Source organism: Aythya fuligula, chromosome 6 (assembly GCF_009819795.1).
Source record: "Aythya fuligula isolate bAytFul2 chromosome 6, bAytFul2.pri, whole genome shotgun sequence".
In the NCBI taxonomy this organism is placed as follows: domain Eukaryota; kingdom Metazoa; phylum Chordata; class Aves; order Anseriformes; family Anatidae; genus Aythya; species Aythya fuligula.
The window spans coordinates 15373277-15396729 of NC_045564.1; the positions used below are offsets into that span (position 1 = coordinate 15373277).

General features: G+C 40.1%; 1 protein-coding gene across 9 annotated transcripts in view; it reads left to right on the forward strand.

The window, feature by feature from the left end:
- ZNF385B (zinc finger protein 385B) overlaps positions 1-9448 on the forward strand; it is a 137611-nt gene extending 128163 nt beyond the window's left edge. For all 9 annotated transcript variants that reach the window (XM_032189965.1, XM_032189973.1, XM_032189967.1 and 6 more), the window contains 4 exons: positions 3136-3381; positions 4979-5157; positions 6298-6399; positions 8000-9448. In XM_032189965.1, coding sequence (XP_032045856.1) covers positions 3136-3381; positions 4979-5157; positions 6298-6399; positions 8000-8218 — 746 coding nt within the window. In that variant the 3' untranslated portion in view covers positions 8219-9448. The remainder of the gene's footprint in view (positions 1-3135; positions 3382-4978; positions 5158-6297; positions 6400-7999) is intronic.
- Positions 9449-23453: the final 14005 nt, after the last annotated feature.

Here is a 23453-nt window from a genome sequence, read left to right on the forward strand (position 1 = left end):
TTAAATATTGACATACTACATCTGCTGGCATTTGAGCCTCAGAACTAAATATCCCTTAATGGTGGCTGGCGAAGTGAGGAGAAATGGAAAATGAAATCTAGCATTTTTCAATCAGCTTTTAAATTCAGCAATGGAAAGCTGTCACTCTCTGATGGTGATTGGTGACCTGTGTAAAATGGATCTTTCTCCGTTGTTTAGGATCCTACTTTACAGGCGCTTAATGGCAAAATCCACAACTGGAAATCTGTTCCTCTGTGTAACAGAGGGGTTGCAGAACAGACCTGTGCAGTGCCTGCACATGGGGCAGTGAGGGCCACCCCTCTCTGCTGGGCTCCTCTGCTGGGCAAGCCCATCTCAGTCTCCAGGGAGTGTTTCAAAACCACCAAGCACCAAACTTACATCAATAAATAAATAAATAAATAATGGGAAACAATATAAGACAGACCAAGTAGAAGTATAGTTTATATATACACTAACATAAGACTTGCAGTTCTGTAAGTGTATTTTTCTTTTATGGCCTGAAAGGCAAAATACCAAAGAACCTTCCTCTGCTTGAGTCAGGCCCCTACACATTTGGACATGATGCCTCTTGCAGTCTGGCAGTTTATCACATAGAACAACAACAACAAGAAATCTATTATCCTGTAATGTGAACTCACAAATGGCAGCAATTCAGAATGCTTTCCCTGTAGATATTAGCACTGCTGAGAACTTTCCATACTGAAAACTCTTTAATTTAGCATGTTAGCAGATGTAATTTATCAAAACCCTTAATTTTATGTATGCTCACAAGTCATATGCTGTTTGAGGTTTTTGCAGATGTAACTGATTACTACAGTGACATTAAAATTGAATAGTCTATGAACTGTGATTTAACATTGCTTTCTTTTGTCATACATTATCAATCAAAATACTTTCAGAATCTGGCTTTATCATATATTCAGTCCTAATAGCAGGCTTCATACTTGATCATTTTATGTCCTGTATATTTCATATTGTTTAATTTCAAAGTATTTTTATAGCTATTTTAAAAAATAATCAATTCTTTTATTAGAATTTCCTTTCTGCTGTTTTTTAACAATTTAAAATTGATGTACTGCAATGCACTTCTGGGAAATATGCCAAAACCCATGCATTTTGAGTATCAAAATGCCTGTTCACAGTTCACACGTGCTCTCAATTTCTTGTAGGGGATACAATCCTGTTTTCAGAATTCTTGGTAATGCAGCATTGGGATGATGCACAGAGTGATGTTACAACAGAGTCTGGTAGCTGTAAACATATTTCAAGGAGCAGTATTTAAAAATAACTGAGTGTTCAAAATAGAACCTAGCTTTTTAATTGGTTCAACACATTTTAAAATATGCCATAGGTTTCAGATGGGATATAAGTAATTTTGAAGAGGTTGCTGTTAAGTGATTGTACTTAGACATTGGTTCCTGTTGCAGTTACTTAATACTTTAGGGTTCTTTTGAATCTGAAGGACATCAAAACGTCACATCTTAACCAGAAGAAACTGTCATGTAAGTCAAGACAGAATCTAGCAGTGGTCATAAAGAATGACTAAGGACATTATTTATACAAGCCATTTAAATATTAATTGCAGTGGGTGAATGAATAAGAAATGCTCTCCTCATCCCTTTCCAGATTTTCTTCTCTGAAGTAGAGGGAACAGTCATTTGTGGACTTAGAGAAATTACAGTACTAATAAATTTGTGGTATTCCTCACTAGAGATTAAGTGTTTTGAAGTATAAAGTATAAATGATGTGCATGGAAAAAAAAATACAATGTAAAAGTAGCTATATGAGTTTCTAATTTGTTCTGATAAAACAAGAAAGAAACATTAATTTTGAGAAGATGCTAATCTGCATCATCATATACATATTACTTTATGCACTTTATCCCATACGTTTTGTATCATGTCCTATTTGGGCTTGTGATGCAAGTGATGGAACTATGATTAATCCTAAATGTAGAGCTGGCCTTTGATACTGCATAAATCTCAGAGATACAGAAATGTCTAGGCTGATATTGGTTGGTCTTTAATAAAATTAGATCTATAGTCCTTTTCTATATATTTAAAAAATAATAAAAAAAAAATATCTTAAAATGCAAACTGGCAGATGCTACTGTTATTTAATAGAATTGAAACTTTGTCATCTTTTGTTCCACTGATGGTGGCAGTTTGTTCAGTGATAACAGGTCTCAGGCTTTCATTTCATGTGCCCATTTTGTCAGGGCTGCTCATACCAACAACACTGCACTTTTTCCCCCTCTCATCCCTTGTACTTTATAGGTGAGCTGGTACCAGTATAGCTTGTGGTCAGGAGGACTGCAACTGAATAACTTAAAATGCAATGAGTTCTTGTAGACAACACGTACGCAAGGACAATTTGAATATTGGCTCTGGTTCAAAGTTCCTCTTTAGACACATTTAAGATATTTAATCTCTCTGCCTTGTGATTACCATCTGTAAAATGAAGTAATACCTGCCTACCTGTCTCATAAGAGGACAGATTATTGATTCATGGTTGAGAAGTGATAAAGGAATATGCTGAATGCACATCAGAGCCATCAGATCTCCGGATATGTGGGGAATAGTTCTTGGAAAAATCTAAAAATATTAACAGCTGTGCTCATGTGTATAGTGTAGCACCATACTCAACCCTAGCTGAATGGAGGGATATCATATGCCAAGACAGTGCTGGAGCCTTTGAGTGTCCTCCCAGTGACTTTGAGAAATTCGAGCCATTCCAAAGACAATACATTGCTTTTTGGGAGTATTTTTGTAATCCCCAGTACAAAGCCTCATGTGTTTCTAAGCACTCTTCACTCTTTAACCCTGGCTGCCTTTGAGCTTTCTTGGGCTCCTTTCAGCTGGACAGAGCTGCAGCATGACAGCAACAGCAGCTGGCATGACTTTGTTGAAGTCATTGGTAATGGTAAACTTAAAAGCAGGAAAGTCATTACACACATTTTGTGGTTGGATTTTAACAAGATTTCAAGGATGCTGCTGTCCTGTATAAAATTGGATGACTTAGGCCCCTGTTGTGTTAGCTTCACTAAAACCACAGGACTATTGCTGTATGATTGTTTGTGCGCAGCATATTTGACAGATATTTTGATTCTTTTAGAAGACAAAGGGAAAGCAAAAACCAATAGTGCAAGTCAGAATTCCAGTACAGAAGCGGGTGCTTTTCTTCCAAAGCCTGGAGCAGCAGCAGCGGCACTTGTAACACCTGCATCATCCTCCAAGAGCACAAATGGGGCTCCTAGCACAGTGTCTGAGTCAGAAGAGGAAAAAGCCAAAAAACTACTTTACTGTTCATTATGCAAAGTGGCTGTAAATTCTCTGTCACAACTAGAAGCACACAATACAGGTGAGTAGGTACACAACGTGAGTTTTGTGTTAATTTCCAAAAATTCAAGGTAAAAACTGGCTTTCTGATACCATGGTAGCCAGAATTCACTGAAGAGTCTTTTAGTTAAAATTTACAATGGCAAGTTGCTAAAACTTTTGTGTTAATGGCAATTTGATGTGTGATGTTTGATATTTTATTAAAGCTCTCTATAAATTTTGGAACTGTCTGTCAAGTACTCTATAAGCTTTTAGCTGACAATATCCCTACAGTTCATGTTACTTTGTCATACTCCATGATATCTCTCCATTGTGGTTTCTGTAGCACCAAGGTTTCTAAAATATCAGTTCTGTATCTCTTTCATATTTGAGCTGTCTGTCTCTGGTGTCTGCTTTTGGCTGGCACAATTTTTAGTAACTTTTGTTATTTGATATTTTTGCTATTTTTAGTGTGGGCTCCTTAAATTTCCTAGATGTCCTAGAATCTTTGGATTATTGAGAATCAGCTATGCTCTCCTCATTCCTCTCATAAATCTTTTAAAAGGCCACAAGCAGCAATCTCTAATGTACTCTGGCTGCTCTGTGATGTGCTGGTGATGTAAAGCTTGTTAACAAACCATTGAAGCTGGTTTTACAGCTGTAATCCATTTTTGAAATGGCGAAAGCAGCCACTTCTTCCAAATCGGGGATACTTATTGCAGTCTCCATCACCGCCACCACCTCTGATGACAAGCTGTGGTAATAACTGTGTGCCTGTACAGTCTCTCACTTTACACCTTCCTGGATGGTCCCACAGTCACCATTCTGTTTTAATTATTAAAATTCTTAGAAATATGTGCTGCTCTTAAATCTGCCTTCCTCCACTTCAGCAGAAGTCAGTATAGATTTATTTCTGAGGCACCTGTACTAGAGAAATTGCTATGATGGCCTGTGCATAAAAGTTTTCTCAAAGAGATTAATCCAGAAAACTCCTGTCTCTGGTTAGTATAGTCTTTCTTTACACCTCAAGTTTCAGGGTGACCAGGACCTCCAAAATCATATAGATTCAGGGGAAATCTTTAAGATAAGTATTTCCTCATTGACCGTTTATCAGTTCCCACATTTAAAGCCAAAGGTTGAATTCTGGCCCTGGGTAAATCCTTGGAAAAAAAAATGAATCCAAGTAACAGAGCCAATATACCATGCAGTCTCTTTTTCTTCCACATATCATCCATCTGTATTGTGGCTGCTGGCTTAGTCACAAATTCACAGATTTTGAATGATCCCTCTGGTTTTTCTCTTGGCTAATGTCCTTTTCATACTGTGATCCACTAGCTTCTGGATTTTGTTCGAAGGGTTTTGGCAAACCAGGTCATGCAGCCACACACTGCCCCCACACAGGAGCCAGCAGCCCAGTCTCCCTGCAACTCCTTTCTGTACAAATGCTTCTGTTGTGCTTCCCCTTGGACTGAGGAAGTGGGAACAATGCTGACCAAAAGCAAGGTCTTTGTTAATCCTGACCTGTGGTAGTTCTGATTATTCTGTCTTGAAAATAAATGTGTTACAAGAAGTGCCATGGCTAATGGACAAGGTTTTATGATGCTGGTCATTAATTCATCTTCAACCTGTGTGCCCATTAGGCTCCAAGCACAAGACAATGGTCGAGGCTCGAAATGGTGCTGGCCCCATTAAGTCTTACCCTAGACCTGGATCCCGGCTGAAGGTTCAGAATGGCAATAAAGGCTCAGGACTGCAGAACAAGACATTTCATTGTGAAATCTGCGATGTCCATGTTAATTCAGAAATTCAACTTAAACAGGTAGTTTGTGTGTGTCTGAGGCTTAAATCTCTTGTTGTTAGTTATGTTGCAATATTATAGGTGGGATATAGATCTGTGTGAAGATATTTTTCCATAAAATGAACTTCTACGAAGTATTTCTTTTCCATCACCCCACAAATATTTCTAAATATCCATTGAATTCACCTAATTGTTACAACTGAGAAAAAAAAAGTGTGTGGGGGGGGAAGGTGACTTGAGAGTTGTAAAGCAGAGGTGGACAAAATGTCACTATCAATTAATAGCACAGTAGATCTAGTTTAAAAGTTTTCTGTGGCTCAAGAAATTTTAACTTTGGTCCCCCAACAACCAGAAATCCTGGGCTGAGGTTCTCTGAATTCCTGTTTTGGTTCTGGTTTAATCTGTTGGGATATTTTTTAATAATCTTTGAATACAAGAGGGAGAATGTGACTTGAATCTATTGGTTTAGGACAATCAGTGGGAGGGTAATACCAGGGATATGTCTCAACTGTGTGGAGCACCCCTATAATTAGCACTGCAATATCAGCATAGCTGCATGAAGATGCAGCTCTGCCCTGACCAAGCCAATGAGCCCTGGGTTCAGAGCAATGCAATACAAATTTGTTGTTTCTGATACCCAAACTGGAATCTCCAACTGGATGGTGCTGTGCTGTGTGAACCTGTGCTCTCCTTCACAGTTATTTCAGTTATCTCTAAGACAGTATTAAATTGCATGGTGTACACATATCCCTGGGTACTGGTTCTTCCTTCAGTTAATAATGAATTATTTATGCAACTGAACAGCATTAGAGAGACTGAAGTTCGCCTCCTATGTCTGAATATCCTTATGACCTAGTGATTACCGCTTGGCCTGGTTCAAAGCTTCTCAAGTAGAAAACGGAAGTACTAACCAAAATACCAATAATTTGCAGAGCCTGTCTTGGATCACAGAATTCGCTGTATTCGATTAGTTTCTCATTCTCTGTTTGATGTGCTCCAAATGATTATGTTTAATTTAGCAAAACTCATCTTTGCTCTCTCTAAAGAACCTACTGTATCTTACAAACAGGGGCTTAGGCATACCCTGCTGATAAATCAGTCTGAAACTCAAAGTTGAGAAATGTTTAACCAGTTAATTAAATGTGAGAATATTTATTTCAGCACATTTCCAGCCGAAGGCATAAGGACAGAGTTGCAGGAAAGCCTATGAAACCTAAATATAGTCCTTACAACAAACTGCAGCGCAGCCCAAGTATTTTAGCAGTAAGTATTTTTTTTTCTCATCATTGTCTGTGTGAATTTGTGACCTTGGGGACTCCCACCACACAGAGACAGGAGCATGACAGACCTGACACTTGTACAGAGCTTCTCCCCCTGCAGGCTTGCTCTGTGCTGGGATCAGATTTGAAGATAGTTATGTATGCTGTCTGCCCCATCAAAGGCATGCAGACGTCTCTGGGAGTGTTATTTACCTCTAGGAAGGAAGGAATAATCAGTGGGATGTGGAATGGGAACCACATGCCCTGTGGAAAGGTATCAGCTCTGTTGCATTGGTGCACTTCTTGAAGTCTGAAACATATATTCTGTCTTTCCAGGCACCTGAGATAACTCTCAGTTATGACAGATGCAATCAGGGAAAAGGACATATGATGTTAATATATAAAAATACTAATGCTCTATGTAGCAAAGCAGAGGGCTGAGCAGATGTATTATGTTGCTGAAAAAGAGTTATCAGTTCTTTAGGAGAATCGATTGCCTATCAGCATGCTTGGGTAGTGTCTGTCACTATCAAAACACCTTGCCTCCCTCTGTGCCCCCTGCTGTTCCCCTCTCACACCCATCTGCATTTCCAAGAATTCCTCAAGCTGGCTATGCCAGTCCAATGCAGCCTAAGTTCAGGCTGGCTGCAGCACAACACAGATTGTATGTTTATTTGCTCGTGACTCAGCCTGTATTCTATTCATTAAGGGAAAGTGCATGTCATCTATGGTGCAAAAACAAGTCATAGGCTGGAAAGAGAGACATGCAAATGTGTGTGCAAGAGTAAGCACTGAAAAGCCTTTAAAAGCTAAGCTACTAATGGGTCTCTCTAATTGTATAGAGGCAAATGAAAATGCTGAGGGCTTTTTGTGAGTCTCCCTATTCAATAACCTTTCCCATTTGTGTGCACCGTTTTATAATGTATCAGGTATGCAGAGGCCTCCACTAACAAAGGAAAGATGTGAGCATCTTTGCTCCACAAACATGTATGTGTTGTGATACCTGCCATTTTCAGTGAAACTGTATTGTATGTGTTTCTGGTTAGCTTTTTCACCACAAGGTAGTTCTGAGTGATAAGTTTCACCACAAGCTAAGCTGAGTGATAATTTTTTTCAAAAAAATTTATGGTGTTGATATTAAAATGTGTGTGTGTGTGTTGATAAGAACAGCTCTGCATCAGCAGGTAAAAAGATGGCTGAACTCTAGTATCAGCTTTCCAATCTGACCACTGGACATTTCTACAATTTATTTTTGCAAGTGAAAAACTTGACTTTTTACATTGAAGTCTTAGTTGTGGTTTATATATATATATATTTTTTTAAATTATTTTTTTTTCAAACAGTAATGATTTATATAATTTACTCTTGCTCACTTGCAAATCGCGCTCCCTTCTAAACCTGCCTGACTGCCCTACTCTTGAGATTTGTGTGTTGTGGAATATAGTTCAGTTGCTTTAATTGCCTCAAGAGCAAGAGGGTAATGTGGGTGTCACCCCTGAGCAGCCAACACCATGCTCTGTGCATCAGGGTTCGTTCTTCCCCTATGAATGAATGGTCATGGGGAGAAATGTACTTCACTGCCCTTTTTGTTTGCTTTATTCCAGGCAAAACTTGCATTCCAGAAGGATATGATCAAGCCTCTGGCACCTGCATTTCTCTCCTCTCCGCTGGCGGCAGCTGCAGCAGTGTCATCTGCTCTGTCCCTCCCTCCCCGTCCCTCCACTTCCCTCTTCCAGGCACCAGCGATACCCCCAGCTCTCCTCCGGCCAGGCCATGGGCCCATCCGTGCAACACCCGCCTCGATACTTTTTGCACCGTACTGATTTGATCGATGTAAACAAGAGATAGCTATGGCCAGTAGAAAGGGTGAAAGAAAAGCAAGCAAGGGGTCTTTCTCTTTTGAAATGCCATTTGGTGTGACACCTCAACCCACTGCACCATAAAAGTCATCACTGATGGTACTGCATTTGGAGTCTAGACAGCTCTCTTTCTCAGTCTCTCTCTCTCTCTCTTTTAATCCAAATAGACAGTGATTTACTAAAAATTTAAATGCTCATAAAATTATATCATTAAAGATTCATGTATCTATTAATTATTATTTTTTGCAATGTGTATGACACACCTTGGAAACAAGGAACATGAAGTATTTTCCTGGCAGACTTGAAAACTAGGGTCTTCCTCGCTCACACTTATGTAAATAGCTCTCTGGAAACCAATGGGGTACAATCTAGCATGGAAAAAGATAGATGAGCCAAGTGCTTGATCGTGGGTAACATCTCAAAAATGAACTGTGTCCTTTTCTTTTCAATGTGCTCTTGTTGACAGGGATTGTATACTGTCCTAGGCCCCAGTACTGGTGTATCTTGTGTAGTACTGAAGATGTATCACGTCTGATTTTAAGGTTTTTAGTTTCTGTGCAGATGTTTGAACACAATGCAGCGCTAAAGTTTTGTTTTGTTTTGTTTTAATTCTTTCGTGTCACACTTTATTTAGAGAGATTAAAACTAGAAAGCCATATAACATATAGTTAAGATTACTACTTGTTTGCTACTTTTATTTAATTTATTTTTGTTGTTTCCTCACTGGTGTTGCTAAGCAATGTTTAAAGAGAAAAAAAAAAAAAAAAAAAAAGCTTTTCAATTGCACATTACCAGAGCTCACATGCATTGTTCAAGAAGACAATGGATCCATGTATTTGTACGTAAATATCCTTTTTCTTCATTTCTAACTAGTTTCCTTTGTAACGATGCTGCATAATGTTGTGGCTCCCTAATGCAATAATGTACAGAACATGAAATATTTATAATTGACTGTCTTATCTGTTTACTTATTATATTGCAGTAATGCCCCTCCTCTCTTCTTACCTCCCCAACCCTTTTATAAAGGTGATATCAATATGCAGTACTCAGACTGAAGTCATTATGTGACAATGGGGGAAAACATGGAAGAAAGGAACAAAAAAATATATATAGAATTAACTTTTAGAGCATCTTTATCTGCAATCCATAATAGTAAAATGTCTGTGTATTTTTTTAAATGTATCTTTTCAATAAAATAATAAGGAAAATATACATGCTTCTTGTGTTTATTTGTTGGTACAGAAGAAAACACTTGGAACAAACAAATTTAGCTAAAGGAGTCTTTAGGAGCAAGCAAAGCATTCAAGTTGCAATAAAGTATAATTACAGAACCTGTATTTACTTCCCTAATATCTTAATTTCTTTGCCTTGCTACATCCTGTTACAGCCTTTTCTGGGGCTTTTTTGCAGTAAGACTGTAAACATTCAGTATATCTGAGAGTTGGAGAAAGAGGCAGGAGAGCCAGGTGGGCGATAATGGTTTTTATTATTGCACCACCAATGTACTGTGACATGGTAATGCCATCTCTTGATGAGGTTAAGGATTAACTTTAAAGCCAGCCTGGGCATACCTGAGGCTGCAAGCAGGTTGCTTTGCAGCCAGGACTTGCTCTGAAGCATGGGCAGAGCAGGCAGCTGCTTGCCACAGCAGGCTGTTGAAGACAGGTGTTTGCGGAAGCTTTGAAATGATCCTTTTCCCTGCTGAAAAGCTTCATCTGCCCTGTAAAAATCCTTTCTTCATAACTACAAAGTGAAAAGTAAGGAGTTCAAGAGTAAAAAGACTTAACTATTGGTCCGACAGTACCACTGCAAGTCCATAAAGGCCAAGGAGTAAAAATGTCAGGTACTTTGCAATACAGAGTTTACAACCAATATATACCTCATAGTTGCAAGGCATTAGAGAGCATTTTCTGCAAATGTAATTCTGCCCAGTTTCCATTATTCAGTGGAACAGTCAACTGTGGTGTGAGAGGATAACTGGCTGGAGAACAACCTACAAATGGATAGGAAAGGGAGCCCAGGCTTTTACCATCCTCTGGGGAAGCAGCCATGGCTGTATTAATCTTGTAGTCAGTGAGAATTACAAGGTGGTACAGAGACACTCCTCCATGTGTACCTGTTTGTGTCTGATTTTGTAACTCATGCTCGGATGGAGTCAGGTTCAACCACTTGGCACTTCCAGAGGACTGCCTTGCATGAGGAACTGACTTCTGTTTGACATGAGGTACATTTACAGCAGCATGCATTTTAGTTGGATGTTCAGGAAACAGATGTTGTCCATGAATTAAAACATTATTTTGTCTGCTTTTTATAGCTTACTATTGTTCATAAGAAATCGAAAATAATTACTAGTTTCTGCCATTGGAAATGTTACCATATAAAATACAGAAAACCTGTGCTAAGGAGGGGACAGGTCAGTGATATGAAGATTTGTTGTAAAATTGATTTTTTCCAAGAATATGTTTCATGGGAGGAATATTTAGGTCACTGGGAATGAAACGCTCTGTCACATCATCCAGCAATGAGTGGAATTATTTAACCTGTGCAACACAAGGAGCTAAAAGACTGCAACTGTGACCCAAGGAGGACTGGTGTTCAGAGCCGTATTCAAAGCCCTTTGTACTCTGCTGTGTTAACTTACATTTTGTGCACTGTAGCTCCTTTTGCCACTAAAGTGTTGTCCATGACACACAGGATTGAGCATTTGAGATAATAATTAGACGATAAATGGCAAAGCCTCCCTTTATGCCTGCTGAGGTCTTTAATTTTGGAAATGAGCTCTAAATGAAGATTTTGTGTCAAACTTGTACAAAGGCCATCATCTGTTTTTTTGATCCATTAGGATGTTTTCTCCTGAGGTGAAATTTCACAGGTAGCTGGCTATGTTTATTTATTTATTTATTTTAGCCAAGAACAGTTCTGAAATGTGTATTTACAGTGCAGTTGCCATTTTGAATAAATACACTGAACACACAAACCACGAGCTGATTGTTTCGGTAACAGGGTCTGATCCCCTCATAGGTCTGTTACTTCAGGTCTGTTCACTGCAGGAATCGTCACAGTGTGAAGGGGCACTAATGCTGGGCGCTTGCTCTACCTCTGGCTTGCAAGTTGTTCCTGTGCACGAAGCCAAGTTTGTGCCACCAGAAGAAGGCTTACAGTGGGCACTGTGTCAGCCAGGGATTGTCACCTGGCACTGCCATCTTCCTGCAACAGAAGGAGGATCCTGACTGGGCACAGGCACATCAGATGGGTTTCTTTGCTGCTGATGCATGTGGCTGGACCACAGTCCCTGTATTGCAAAAGATTTCTAGAAGGGCTATCAAACAGAGGATGTGGTCCGGTAGTCTATACAGATAAATGCTTTTAGGACAAAGAAATAAGATTGTTTATGACTGCTGCAGGATACTTGTGTGCCTCTCATTGCTGCAGTTCAGAAAACTAACAAAAATCTTTCCTTCTCAGTTTGGTCAGATGGCAGAAGAAAGAAGACAGAAGCTAGTGTACACACTACTCTGACCATATCACCACCTGAACCCCTATGATAACATTACACTGGGAATTAATTTCCATGTTCTGATGACCTAATAAACATTTCCTGTTAGAAGAAATTCTTTTATTAAAAACAAAATTACCTTATTTTTACACCTTTACTCTTGACCTATAAATTTTATGCTCAGAAGTTTTGCAAAGGATTTGTCACCTTTGTATCTAAAAAGGACATGGCTGTTTTAAGCTCTCCAGAAAGTATTTCACTATCTTTATGCACCTGGCAGCAACCCAGTGGGCCCCACTGTATGTTTTTGTACATCACCTTGAATAAGTGAGGTACTGTCCTGTTTATTCATGCTTGGTTGGAGAGTAAATCTCCACAGCTGTCACCTTCTGGTCACAGTGGTCATGATGATTTTCTTATGATACCTAGTATATTTTTTAACTGTTTTTCTTTCCTTTTTTTTTTCTTTCTTCTTCTTATTGTTGTTTCAAGTGGCATCCTAAATATTCCCAAGTATTTATTGAAAAGAGCAGCATTTCAGGTGAAAGTGTATATTTTTAAGTATTTAAAATTCTTATATATAATGTTTGGGGATTAAAGTAAAATTGAGATACAAATGTTTCTCTTTGGTTTAGCAGCCTAGTCATGTTTATCTGTATTGCTGCAGTGTGGTGCTAGGCACTGGGCAGACCCAGTGAACCTGCACGTGCTGCAGAATGCTGACAGTGAACTGGTGCTGAGCATGAGGCATGGAGGAGGCTGTATCCAGCCTGTCGCCTTTGACAGGTTGCCATTGAGGGAGGTCCCCAGTGACCACAAAATGTTATACCCATCTTCAATAAAGTCAACAAGGAGGATCCAAGGATCTAGGCCTATGAAGACAAATAGTTTGGGACTAGCTGACATAGGTTTACCAAAGGCAAAATCATGCCAGGGCAGTCTGATGTTGTCCGTGATGAGATGACCGTTGAGGGGGAGAGCTGGGGATGCCACTACTTCACATTCAGGAAGGCACAACATGCTCATCAGCGACCTGTGCAATGGGATGAAGACCACCCTCAACAAATGTGTGGGTCATACCGTACAGGGGAGCCTGCTCTCCCAGGCAGAGGTCTGGGAGGGAAGGCTGCCATCCAGAGGGAAGGCTGCCATCCAGAGGGATCTGTGCAAGCTGTAGGAACAGTTGGACAAACGCCAGGTCCTACATCAGCTTCACCCCTGCAATACAGCAGCCCGGGGACCCCTCACCACAGCAGCTTTGCAGGACAGGGCCCTGGGGTGGTGGTAAACCCAAATTTTGTGGTGGACAACTTGAACACAAGTCTGCACTGCACCCTTGTGGCAGCAGGGCTTAACTGAAAACTGTGCTGCGTTAGCAAAACCACGGCCGGCTGGTTAAGGGACATGGTAACTCTCGTGTTGGTTACTTTTGAAGCTGTGCCTGGTTTCATTGTCCAGTTTGGGGCCCCTGACACAAGCGAGATGTTGCCAAATAGGAGCAAGTATAAGAGGTTAGGACGATGGTTAGGATATGCACGTGTGTTTTACAAGAGAGTGAGGTGAGATGGGTTTGCTGGGGATGGCAGTTCTCACTGCTGTCCCCAGATGTCCAATTGGTGGTTGTAGAGAAGAGCGACAGAGATTTCTCAGAGCAGCCCATAAAGGGTGAGAGGTGATGGTCACAAGCAGCAGGAAGGGATGTTCTGGCTGTATATAGGCAACAAGTTTTCACAGTAGAAGTGGAACATGATGTCCAGGCAGGTTATTGCTGTGTCCAACCCTGGGGAAGCTCAGAGTGCAGCAGGTCACAAACCCTTGTACTTTGTGGTGCTGAATATACCGAGCATTCACAGCACAGTGGGACTGGCTATGAAGCGTTGACAAAATGAAGACAAGCATCTTATCTCTAATGGGATGAAAAAGGAGAGATTAAAAGAGGGTGTATATGGAAAGGTAAGAGTGAAAGTTACAGGGTTGGGAAATTATTTTTACTACAGGTTTGTGGCTACGTTCTGGAGGTTCTGAGGTTGTATTTTTCAATCTAGAAGAAGGGATATTGCAGTAATTGCAGCATGGTGTTTTTTGGGGCCTGGTGAGTTTTGCTAAAACAAATATGTTTTCACAGAGCTTAATTTGTTTAGGTGATATGAAACACTTTAACCTGAAATATTTTTTGCTGAAAAATTTCTTGCCAGTCTTGGTCACCTAATGTGTTTGCAGCCAAGCAACTTCCATTATTGCATCAAGTACCAGGACTAACACTGGTTCTGCATTTATTTCTCAGTAAGTGTGTTCTGGAGCAATTGACTGTTTTGTTTTTGAATTGTGTATTTATTTCGCACTCATCAGACCTAATAATAAAAGATTTATATAAAAATTAGTCATTTTTCTTTTAGGCATGGTCTATTAAAGGATGTGTTGGCAATGTAGCCAACTAGCAAGAGGATGGATTATAATAGGACACTGCAACAGGCAGTAAGGCCACAGCTAGCTGAACCTGATGAATATGCACTGGTTTATGCAGGTAATATTTTGAATTATGCAGATAAGATTCTGAATTGCAACAGAAGGGCTACAGAAGCTAGAGACAGCTTTCTGTGTCTGGAGTTTCTGGTCTGCAGGACGTAGATGTTCTTTTTAATGTAAATGCACTTCTCAGAAATGTTCTCTCTGAAAACAAATCCAGAGCTGTATAACCATATAAACAGAAATGATTCTTTTCTTCCCCCTGAAATAAATGTAGGCAAATATTGTGATTTTATTGTGCAAAACAGATGAAAATGGAACAAAAATGGAAGTTGGTGTTCACACCTTAGCCACCTAGTTATACTTGTCTAAGTTACATGCAATGTAATGGCAAAGGTGATGTGTTAACATCACAGCTCAGGTTGGAGGTACAGCGATTCCTATGAAATTGAAATAAACAGTAGTAAAAGAAATCCCATCAGCATTTTCATATGTTGTGTGAAGAGGCAGAATCAGGCTATCCCCTTTACTTGAGGCTGGGTACGTGCAGGGTTCTGCTGTGTCTTTGTTAAATGAGAAAGCAGTGAGAAACCAGATACCACTTTGACTTGCACAGAAGCCCTTCTCCACCAGCTGTACTGAGGAGAGGAACAGGCATAGACAGGCTTGCAGCCGCACAACACGGGCAGCACAAGCGGCAGGATGGCCACGTCTAGCTTGGTGAAGTCTCTTGCAACAGGAAGGGTGCTGCCAAGTTTAGGTCAGTCTTACATAATATTGTTTGTCTGCAGTGGTGTTGGAAGATGCATTGGTAAGGAGGTGTTAACTGCTGTTATCTCCTTCCCTGGGCTAGGTGCAGCCAGTGTTACCAGGGCACACAGACTTCTTCTTCAGAGACTGCAGTTTATGCTTTAGCTATACAATGTAATTTTGGCAGATTTAAATGCTCAACATGGACAGCAGCCTGTTGGTACTGTCAAACCACTAAATCTGATCCCTGTTTTTCAGGATATTTCTGGCAATGAGCCCCCCTCCTGTGTTGCAGACCCCAAAATGGTTCTTCTTAAGCAAGAAATATTTACATTTCTTTTCCTTGGGATTTTGTGTTTCCTTCAGTAACTCTCATGCTCATAAGAAGATGCCATTTTTGGTTAAGCTTTCTCCACTGAGCAACCCATCCAAGTTATTTTTCTGTTCAGACACTTCCTCCACTCCAGCTGTAAGAGGGAGGTTTTTCCCACTGTTCAAGGACCAGTTTCTGCTAGCCAAGATCTCACCATCTTACATCACAAGCTATTGCAGCAGCATCCTGCTTAGCCTTCTGATTGCATCAGCTGACTTTGATCCTCTCTCCAGCTCCTTTCTTGACCACATCAAACCGCGTCACTTGTTTCTCCTGAGTATCAGCTCTCTTGTCTCCCAACAAAGCTCCATCCTCCATTTTGTGACTGAAATCCATCTTCATTTTCTAGCAAGTTGTGAGGTTTTGTTCCATTCTGCATTTGAACTTGAAAGTTGGTCCCTAAATAACAAAGTCACCAAAGAGTCCATCTTCAAAATCCTCCCTACAGCCCACTTACAGAAGCAAAAACCCACCTCCCATCTCTCCCTTAGCTCCCTGTATGCACACACACACACACCAATAATAAATAAAGAACCACCACAACTTCAGGGAGATTTTGTGATGTCAATTTTAGTACATAAGAACACCTAAGAATAGGGGACAATACAGCCATGACCCTTCTCTTTTCATCTAAGCTCTGTCAGCCTTGACTGCATTAAGCACATTTTCTGCCAGATCTGATGCTTGCTTTAGAGGTCCAGTGATGCCTGCAAACCCTTCCTTTTTGGGATATATTATCTCCTCAGAAAGGCAGGTGGCAGCTTCATTCAAAGTTAATTCTTGGTCTCAACTGTGCCAGATCAGGTTTTCACAAGCAATTCAAATTTTAAAATCTTCTCTAACATCTTCTGCAGAGGCTGAGTGAAAAATGGGTCTTCACTGCCTGACTTCACGGGAACTGCTCAGAGGGCTGACATGATTGAACAGCATGAGCCTACCTCTTGCCAAACAGGGCAGAGAAAATGGTAGGGGTTTGGATGATGTAAGAGGTCTGTCTCCTCTTGCCTGTCTGCCACCAAGACAAGACTACAGCAATCCCCTTTCATATCTTGAAAAGTTGATTCTTTGGAGCACCTGAGTTTAGGCCTTGCTTCTTCCCTGGGGCAGAAGTGCCCTTCTTGTGTCTGGGCCTCCTGCCTCCTTCCCCAAGCAAAGAGGCAACCAGAGTTCCTTTAAAAAATGAGAGTGGGCAGGGTGGGACACAAAAGGAAAGGGAGCTCTCATAACACTGGTGTGGTTTGTGAGCTGCTAGGAGGTACAACGCACTCACATATTTAAGAAGGAAAATGTGCTTGTGAAGGTGTGTTTTCACATTGCCAATGTTTGTTTTACTTTCTGAGTAATCAAGAATTCAGTTGTGATTTGCAGTGCACTTCTGTGTTGTGCCTTAAAGAATATCTAAAGAAATAAACCAAAAAGTTTTTTGATAGATCTTATTAAGTGGGCCATCAAGGAGTGGACTTTACTCAACACTAGCCTACCTGTCTGTAGGCTTCCAACAAGCAATTCTTACAACAATGCATTTCAACAGATGACCCACTTTCTTTCTAATTTCATTTAAAATTAAAAAAAAATCAGCTCTGTGAGCATCTCATTCATATATAATTGTGATACAGGCAGTTTTTATTATTGTCTGCTGATGAAAAGAAAGACCACAGCCTTAAAAACAGCTGGTGATTCTTTGCAAAGTGGAAACAATGGGCATTTCTACTAGGACTGAATCAAAACAGCCTGTGAAACCATCTGCCAAGCCACTCTGCTGATGGGAAATTAGCCTCACCCTCTATTTGTTATTAAATGGAAGAGCTAGAAGAGCAAAATGGTGATCACATCGCTTTTTAAAATTATTATGATGTTTGGAGGTGGCTTTACAATGGCAAGGAGGAAAGGGTGAAACCTTTAACCAGCTGAGTTGTGATTCCTAGAAACCTTGATTGTTGGTTTTTTTTTTGAGCTTTGGAAATGATCCCAAAATTTGTGACTCTACAGCTAGCCTGCATGGGGCTGTTTCCTTCTGGTGAAGAACCTGGAGCCATGCAGAAGCTGATCTCTGGGAAGTATGTGCAGGTATTGTAAAGAGAAAAATCCACTTTTCAAAGTTATTTGTATCTTGACAAAACAGAAGACCAGAGTGATTCATGTGCTTGTTTCTGTGTAGTGTTAAGAAGGCATGATACTTGGCTTGCATACGTTACTGATGGTGATATTATCTATTTATTAATTCTGAATTAATAAAAAGAATCTTCTAGCAGCATTAAAACAATAAGTAACCAAAACACTTTTTTACTTTGGTTTACTGTTGCAAGTCAATAGAATTGTTTGCCACAGGACATAACAAGACGCTTCGAAAATACAGTATAGAATAAAAAGTTGCATCTTGTAACAGCATCTTGTAAAGACCTTAAAAAACTTCTATACTTCATTAGTCATAGACTGGAAACTTAAAAAAAAATAAAAATAAAAAAATCCTGAAATCCTTAATTTTTTAATTATATATCTTAATCTGGATCCAAACTACACTGGGCTAAAGTCTCTGAACAATGGAGATACATATATATAATGATGAAAATAGGAAATATTTATACTTCACAATACTAAGAATTTCTGTTGAAAATGTTCTGAGCTGAATGTAATTACTGTAATTTGGAAAAAAAAAGGGGGGGGGGTGCAAACCTAGAGAACCTCTAACTGGAGAATTAGTTAGATGTAAGACTAAAACCTATAACAATCTAATTAGGGATGCTATTTCAACACATATTCAAAACATAACTCATAGAGTTGATGATTAAAGGGGAATAAAATTTGAAGCAGCCTGTACAACGTTTGTTACATCCCAGTTGTTTGTTTTGTTTTGTTTTGTTTTGTTTTCTTAAAGAAAGCACCCTAGAGAGAGGCAACACAGCAGAAATGGAACCGCTGAGATCACAAAAGTTGATCACCCATTGCAGAGCACATCTAACATAGCAGGTCCTGCATAGCAGCAAACATATCCTTTGGAAACAGCCCAATGATCCCTCTGCCAAATCCAGGCTTTGAGTGTTTGCCCAAGTAGGAAAGAAGCAGGTATGTATCCACTGAGCCACAATCTTTTGAGCTATCCATAACATCTATTAGCACTTCCTGCCCATTGTGCTCTTGAGCCTCAAAGAGGATGTAAATGTGTGCATCTCTCTCAATATGTTTGCTATATGCCAATTCAGACTCATCAGCCAGTACCCAATTATGCCTAATTTCACAACACTTCTGAACTTGGTCCATTAAGAAAACTTAAAGTAGTATAACTCATGTTCTCTAAGGCAGCAAGAATCTGACTTTAAATGAACTGAATAGGAAATTGCCTGGTGACTTATTCTTCAATTTAATTATTTTTTACTTTAGAAGTTAAATGTAGCACTTTGCAGGCTACTGAATCTAGGTCAAATAGATGTGATATTAATAATAACCAGTTCTGTGTGAAATCTATGGGTTATATTTAACAGAAAGGCATTGCAGGATTCTACAGAATTAACTGATTTTTTTTTTTTTTTGGTAAGTTTTGCACAGGCCAAAGCCAGAATTGCCTGGAATTCTGTAGATTTTGGAAACTCCCCCCAAATCATTCTTCTCTGGTGTGCTTGCCTCCTCTATGAGCAATTCTGGGCATCACAGGCACAGAAAGGAGAGAGTCTCTAGGTTGCAATTTTCCTTATCCTTTTTTAATTTATTTTCTTTCTACCTATTATTAAATAATAGGTAATTTCACTTATTTAATAAGTGAAAGAGACCCTGCAAACTGCCTCACAAAAAAATAACCACAAGTGAAGACATGGGTGCTTCCCTCAGATCCAGGAAGAAAACAGAATCTTTGCTGACCTGGGCAGGAGGCAGCTGAGCTGAACAGTACTGGGTAACATCCAGTCCAGCCTAGCTCCCTCAAAATGTACCAAAAAAAAAAAAAAAAGAAAAGGGCCTTTCCAGAAAGGCAGATCAATGAAAAGGTTTTGTCTTACGTGAGCTGAAACAAAATAACAGACTGGGAAATACATAATTTATTTACTTACTGGATCTGATTTGCTTTTTGGAAAGATACTGGAAGCTTTGGTGACACAATTTTTTTTTGCAATGTGTAATTTGCTGTATTTGCTGATAAATGATGTGCGCACTTTGGGCTGGGTTTGTTCTCCCCCAAGTACGCAGCAAGTACTACCATCCCTGTGGGATTTCAGGGTAGGTTTATTTCTACATTTGACAGGTAATGATTTTGTACCAGGGATCTGATTAACAGCCCTGGTGACTGCCTGTAATTTATTCAAGCTTCTGGTCCAGATGGTTTAAAAAATAAAACAAAATCCCCTGCATCTCAAATGAGTATAGAAATGAAGAACTGGACAAATGACTGAAAGGGACGTTTAGACTGTGACTGGTAGAAACAGCACTTAAAATTTTTGTTGAAAATGCAAAGATTTGGGGAGGTAGAGGTGGAAGCCATACACAAAGAGTTGTGGGGTTTTCATTTTTGTTTGTTTTTGTCTTCTTTTTAAGTGAAACCTGAATAAATATGTTCCTTCTAGTGCCTTTTCAATTCACACCTTTTTCCACCCTGTAGATGCAGTGTAATTGGGAACTCTGACACCTTGTTGAAACGTGAGGACAGCCGGACACAAAGAAAACTTTTTCTAGGCTTGATGGTGAGCACTGTGTGTCCAGACACGCTTTGGAGAAAATCCTAACAAATGCCAGGTGAGCCGATGCTAACTACTCAAGGGTACATGTTTGGAGGGTTCTGTTTGCATCTTGTTGCTCTGATACAAACAGAAAAAGGTGTGGGTAAATCTGAAAAGTGGCCCTCTTACTGTTGTGTGAATTTGTTGGCAGCTAATGAGGATTTCACTTCTCCATTCCACCCCCCCCCCCCCCCCCCCCCCCCCAAAAAAAAAAAAAAAGGGGGGGGGGGGAAATCCCAAATCCCGCAGTAAGCAGAGCCACGTTGCTGGTGGGAGGTTTGATGACACCTGGTGGCAAACGGGGATAATGCGGCAGGGAGGACACATGGGTGACATCGGGGTCACTGACACTAAAGGAAAACGAGATCCAGGGGGAGCATAATATGAGCTGGAGCCTGACAGCAAGAAGTAGAAAATAATACGTTGTGAATGGGGTAGAGGAGCTTAACGACATTATTTTTAGTAGCAAAACCAGCTCTAATAAATGTGTTGCGTATCTTTATAAAATATTCTGTATAAAGAAACTGTAATGGGCTCTCTGGGATCAGTTACTGTCTATTTAGAAGCAAGTGCAGATAGCAATAAGATATGACCAATTAGCTTAGCTGTGTAAAGTTGTATCCTTGGATACCATTCAAGTGACTTCAAGTATTGCTCATGCAATATAACTGGGAATACGAGCTTCAGGGTAATAAATAGGGTGTTCTAGATAATGCTTCATGAAGTGAATCTGGCGAGGAAAAAACCCTGTTCAGAGCAGAAGTTGCAAGGCTTACCAGTGCCGGTGCATGCCTTGCAGAAGGGGAGGGAGCCAGCCCCAAGCCTGCAGTGCAGCACTGGGGAGGAGACCACAGCCTCCACGGGCGGCCCCAATGAGCTGGGGGAGGCTCTTGGAGGATGCTCTCCTTCGCTTCTTGTATTGCCAGGCTGCATCTGTGAGGCTACTAGGGCAGTATGCCAGCAGTTCCACTCTCAGGCATGATCCCCAAGAAAGTCCTTTTACTGAAGACGTGTTAATTTTTTTTTAGTTTCTTTATTCTTCAAAAATAATTGTTGTGTTTTGTGAACGAATTCTGTAGGGAAGTCTGCCACCATTGTTACAGACCTGCCAAATACTCTAGTTTTCTATCCTACCTCACAAAGAACAATTTCTTTCACTATAAAGGCTTTTGGCACCTTTCAGTAGCTTGTCTATTTTGCACACTGCATTTGTATGCTATTTTCTGTTTGCTTGATAGAAACAGCCCTGAAATCACCTCAGAAGTTTCACTTCAGCTCCTAGTTCCCATGTGATGTCTGCTAATAGATTGTATAAATAGGGAGATATTTACACAGAAATGGAGGCTGTTGTAACCCTGCCATGAGTATCATCCTCTCCATCTCTTGTCACGTGTCTTGTAATGGAAACACTGGGGTTGCATTCAGCCTGCTATCCTTAGGGCTAAGGGCACAACTGAGCTATCAGTTTGAGATTCCTCAGTTGACTGAACATTCATTTAAAAAATGTAATGGCTTATACTTCGTGGAGAGGTGAAATTTAAGTTGTTTTTCTCTTTTATATCTCTGAAAACTTCATCTTTCCCCATTCCATACTTTCTATTACCTTAAATTTTGTGCTAGGCTTTTTTTTTTTTTTTTTTTGTCTATTTGTTCTTGTTCAATTTGTTTGTTTTAAGAAGTTAGACTCTTCATCTAAATTATGGGTCTCTAAATTTAAATATCTAATAATTTGAGGGCACTGGTAATGCAACTTGTACACAGTGGCGCACACAGCTCCATTTTTCTGTCAGAATGTCCTCATTTTCACTTTGCAGTATCACAGTTAGAGGTCAGCATTTGCTCCACTTTCAGGACTCTCTAGAAAAGAAAGCAAGCAGTAAACTTTCACTTTCTGCCCCCAGCAACTTCTCAGTATTTTTTCTCCTGTTAGAGCAATAACCCCAATCTTTAAAAGCCAGATATGAGATGCTCTTTTGTGTTATTTAAAACTTGTCTTGATAATGTTTGTGGGCTTGTTTTTCCAAATTGTATAATTTAAATAGGTCAAACAAAAATTTGTGAAGAAGAAATAAAATATTGATATACTCACAATATGCAAGTGAAGACTGTACACAAAAGTGGCCAAGCTCTAGCTTAGGCAAGTTGGACAAGCTCTAGCCAAAGCAAGAGTTATTTTTGCTTACAAGGAGAGAATTAAGCATGTATTTCCAACTTAGAGTCATATTTAAGGCCAATACATTATCCAGCCTCAACAACAGCAATTCTGGTTTCCAGTGCTCTCATCTATGGAAATAAACAAGAGTCCCTGTGGAGGCTTGGGTAGCAGGGATGGGATTTACAATGATTTGTGGCTCCAGGGCTGATTTAGCTCTTTACATCACTGGACGTGGTACGGATCCCACCCAGACCTGCTGCCACTTGCAGTGGGAGCTGTGTGCACCACACAGGAAGGGGGTCCCTTCACTCCAGCCCCTGCACACTCTGCGCTTACAGGTAGAGTCTGTAACAGGCTGCAGTAGAAAGGGAGGGAAGAAAGTGCTCTTCATATTGACTGAGGCTAGCAGGACAGGTAACAAGCTTAAATTTGAGGAATGAAGATTTAAATTAGACGTTAGGGGAAAAAAATCTCATAGTTCAGGTGAGTAAGCATTGGCGTTGATTGCTTAGGCTTTGTTCTGAAAACCTACATCAGAGATTTCATAACCTCTCAGCAAACTTTTGCCAAAAATGACTCACTGAAGAGTAATGTGTTGACTGGTACTTTAAGATCCCTTGCCACCACAGATTTTAAGTCTGTATATGCAAGGTTCATTGATTTGCTGGTTTGTTCAATCATTTGACATCTTAGACCCAGTAATTAAATCAAAAGTCCCATATCAGCCACTAGTACGGTTGTATTACAGAGAGCTTTGATGCACTTTTACTAATCGGCTGCTTCTATATTATTATTTAGTGTGGGTTAACTTGTAGCCTGACTCATAGAGAACACTTCAAGTGCAAACAATAATTAATGCTGTTAAAAATACTCTGCAGCAAAAAGCAGAAACTGAGAGCACTGAGTGAAATATTTGTTCCCTTTTCCCCTCAAAGGCTTTAGAATTAAAGATTTTACAATGTCAACTGCTTGCATAATGACAAAGGCTTGTGGCCTTCCTAGTAGATGAATGCATTTCCATCAAGGATACACTTTTTCTTGGAAAATCTTAGTTATTCAAGATTTCAGAGAACTAAACTTAACATTACCTCTTGCAGTCTTTCTGTTGCTTTTCTTGCCACATACCTGGCAGTGCAGAATGGATGTGGGCTTGTGGGCAGCAACTGCTGAGAGCGGCTCTTCACTTGTGGGGGTGGCTCTCTGACAGAGACAGAAGTCACACTGATATCAAAAGCTATGTTCATTTTGTCTCCAGA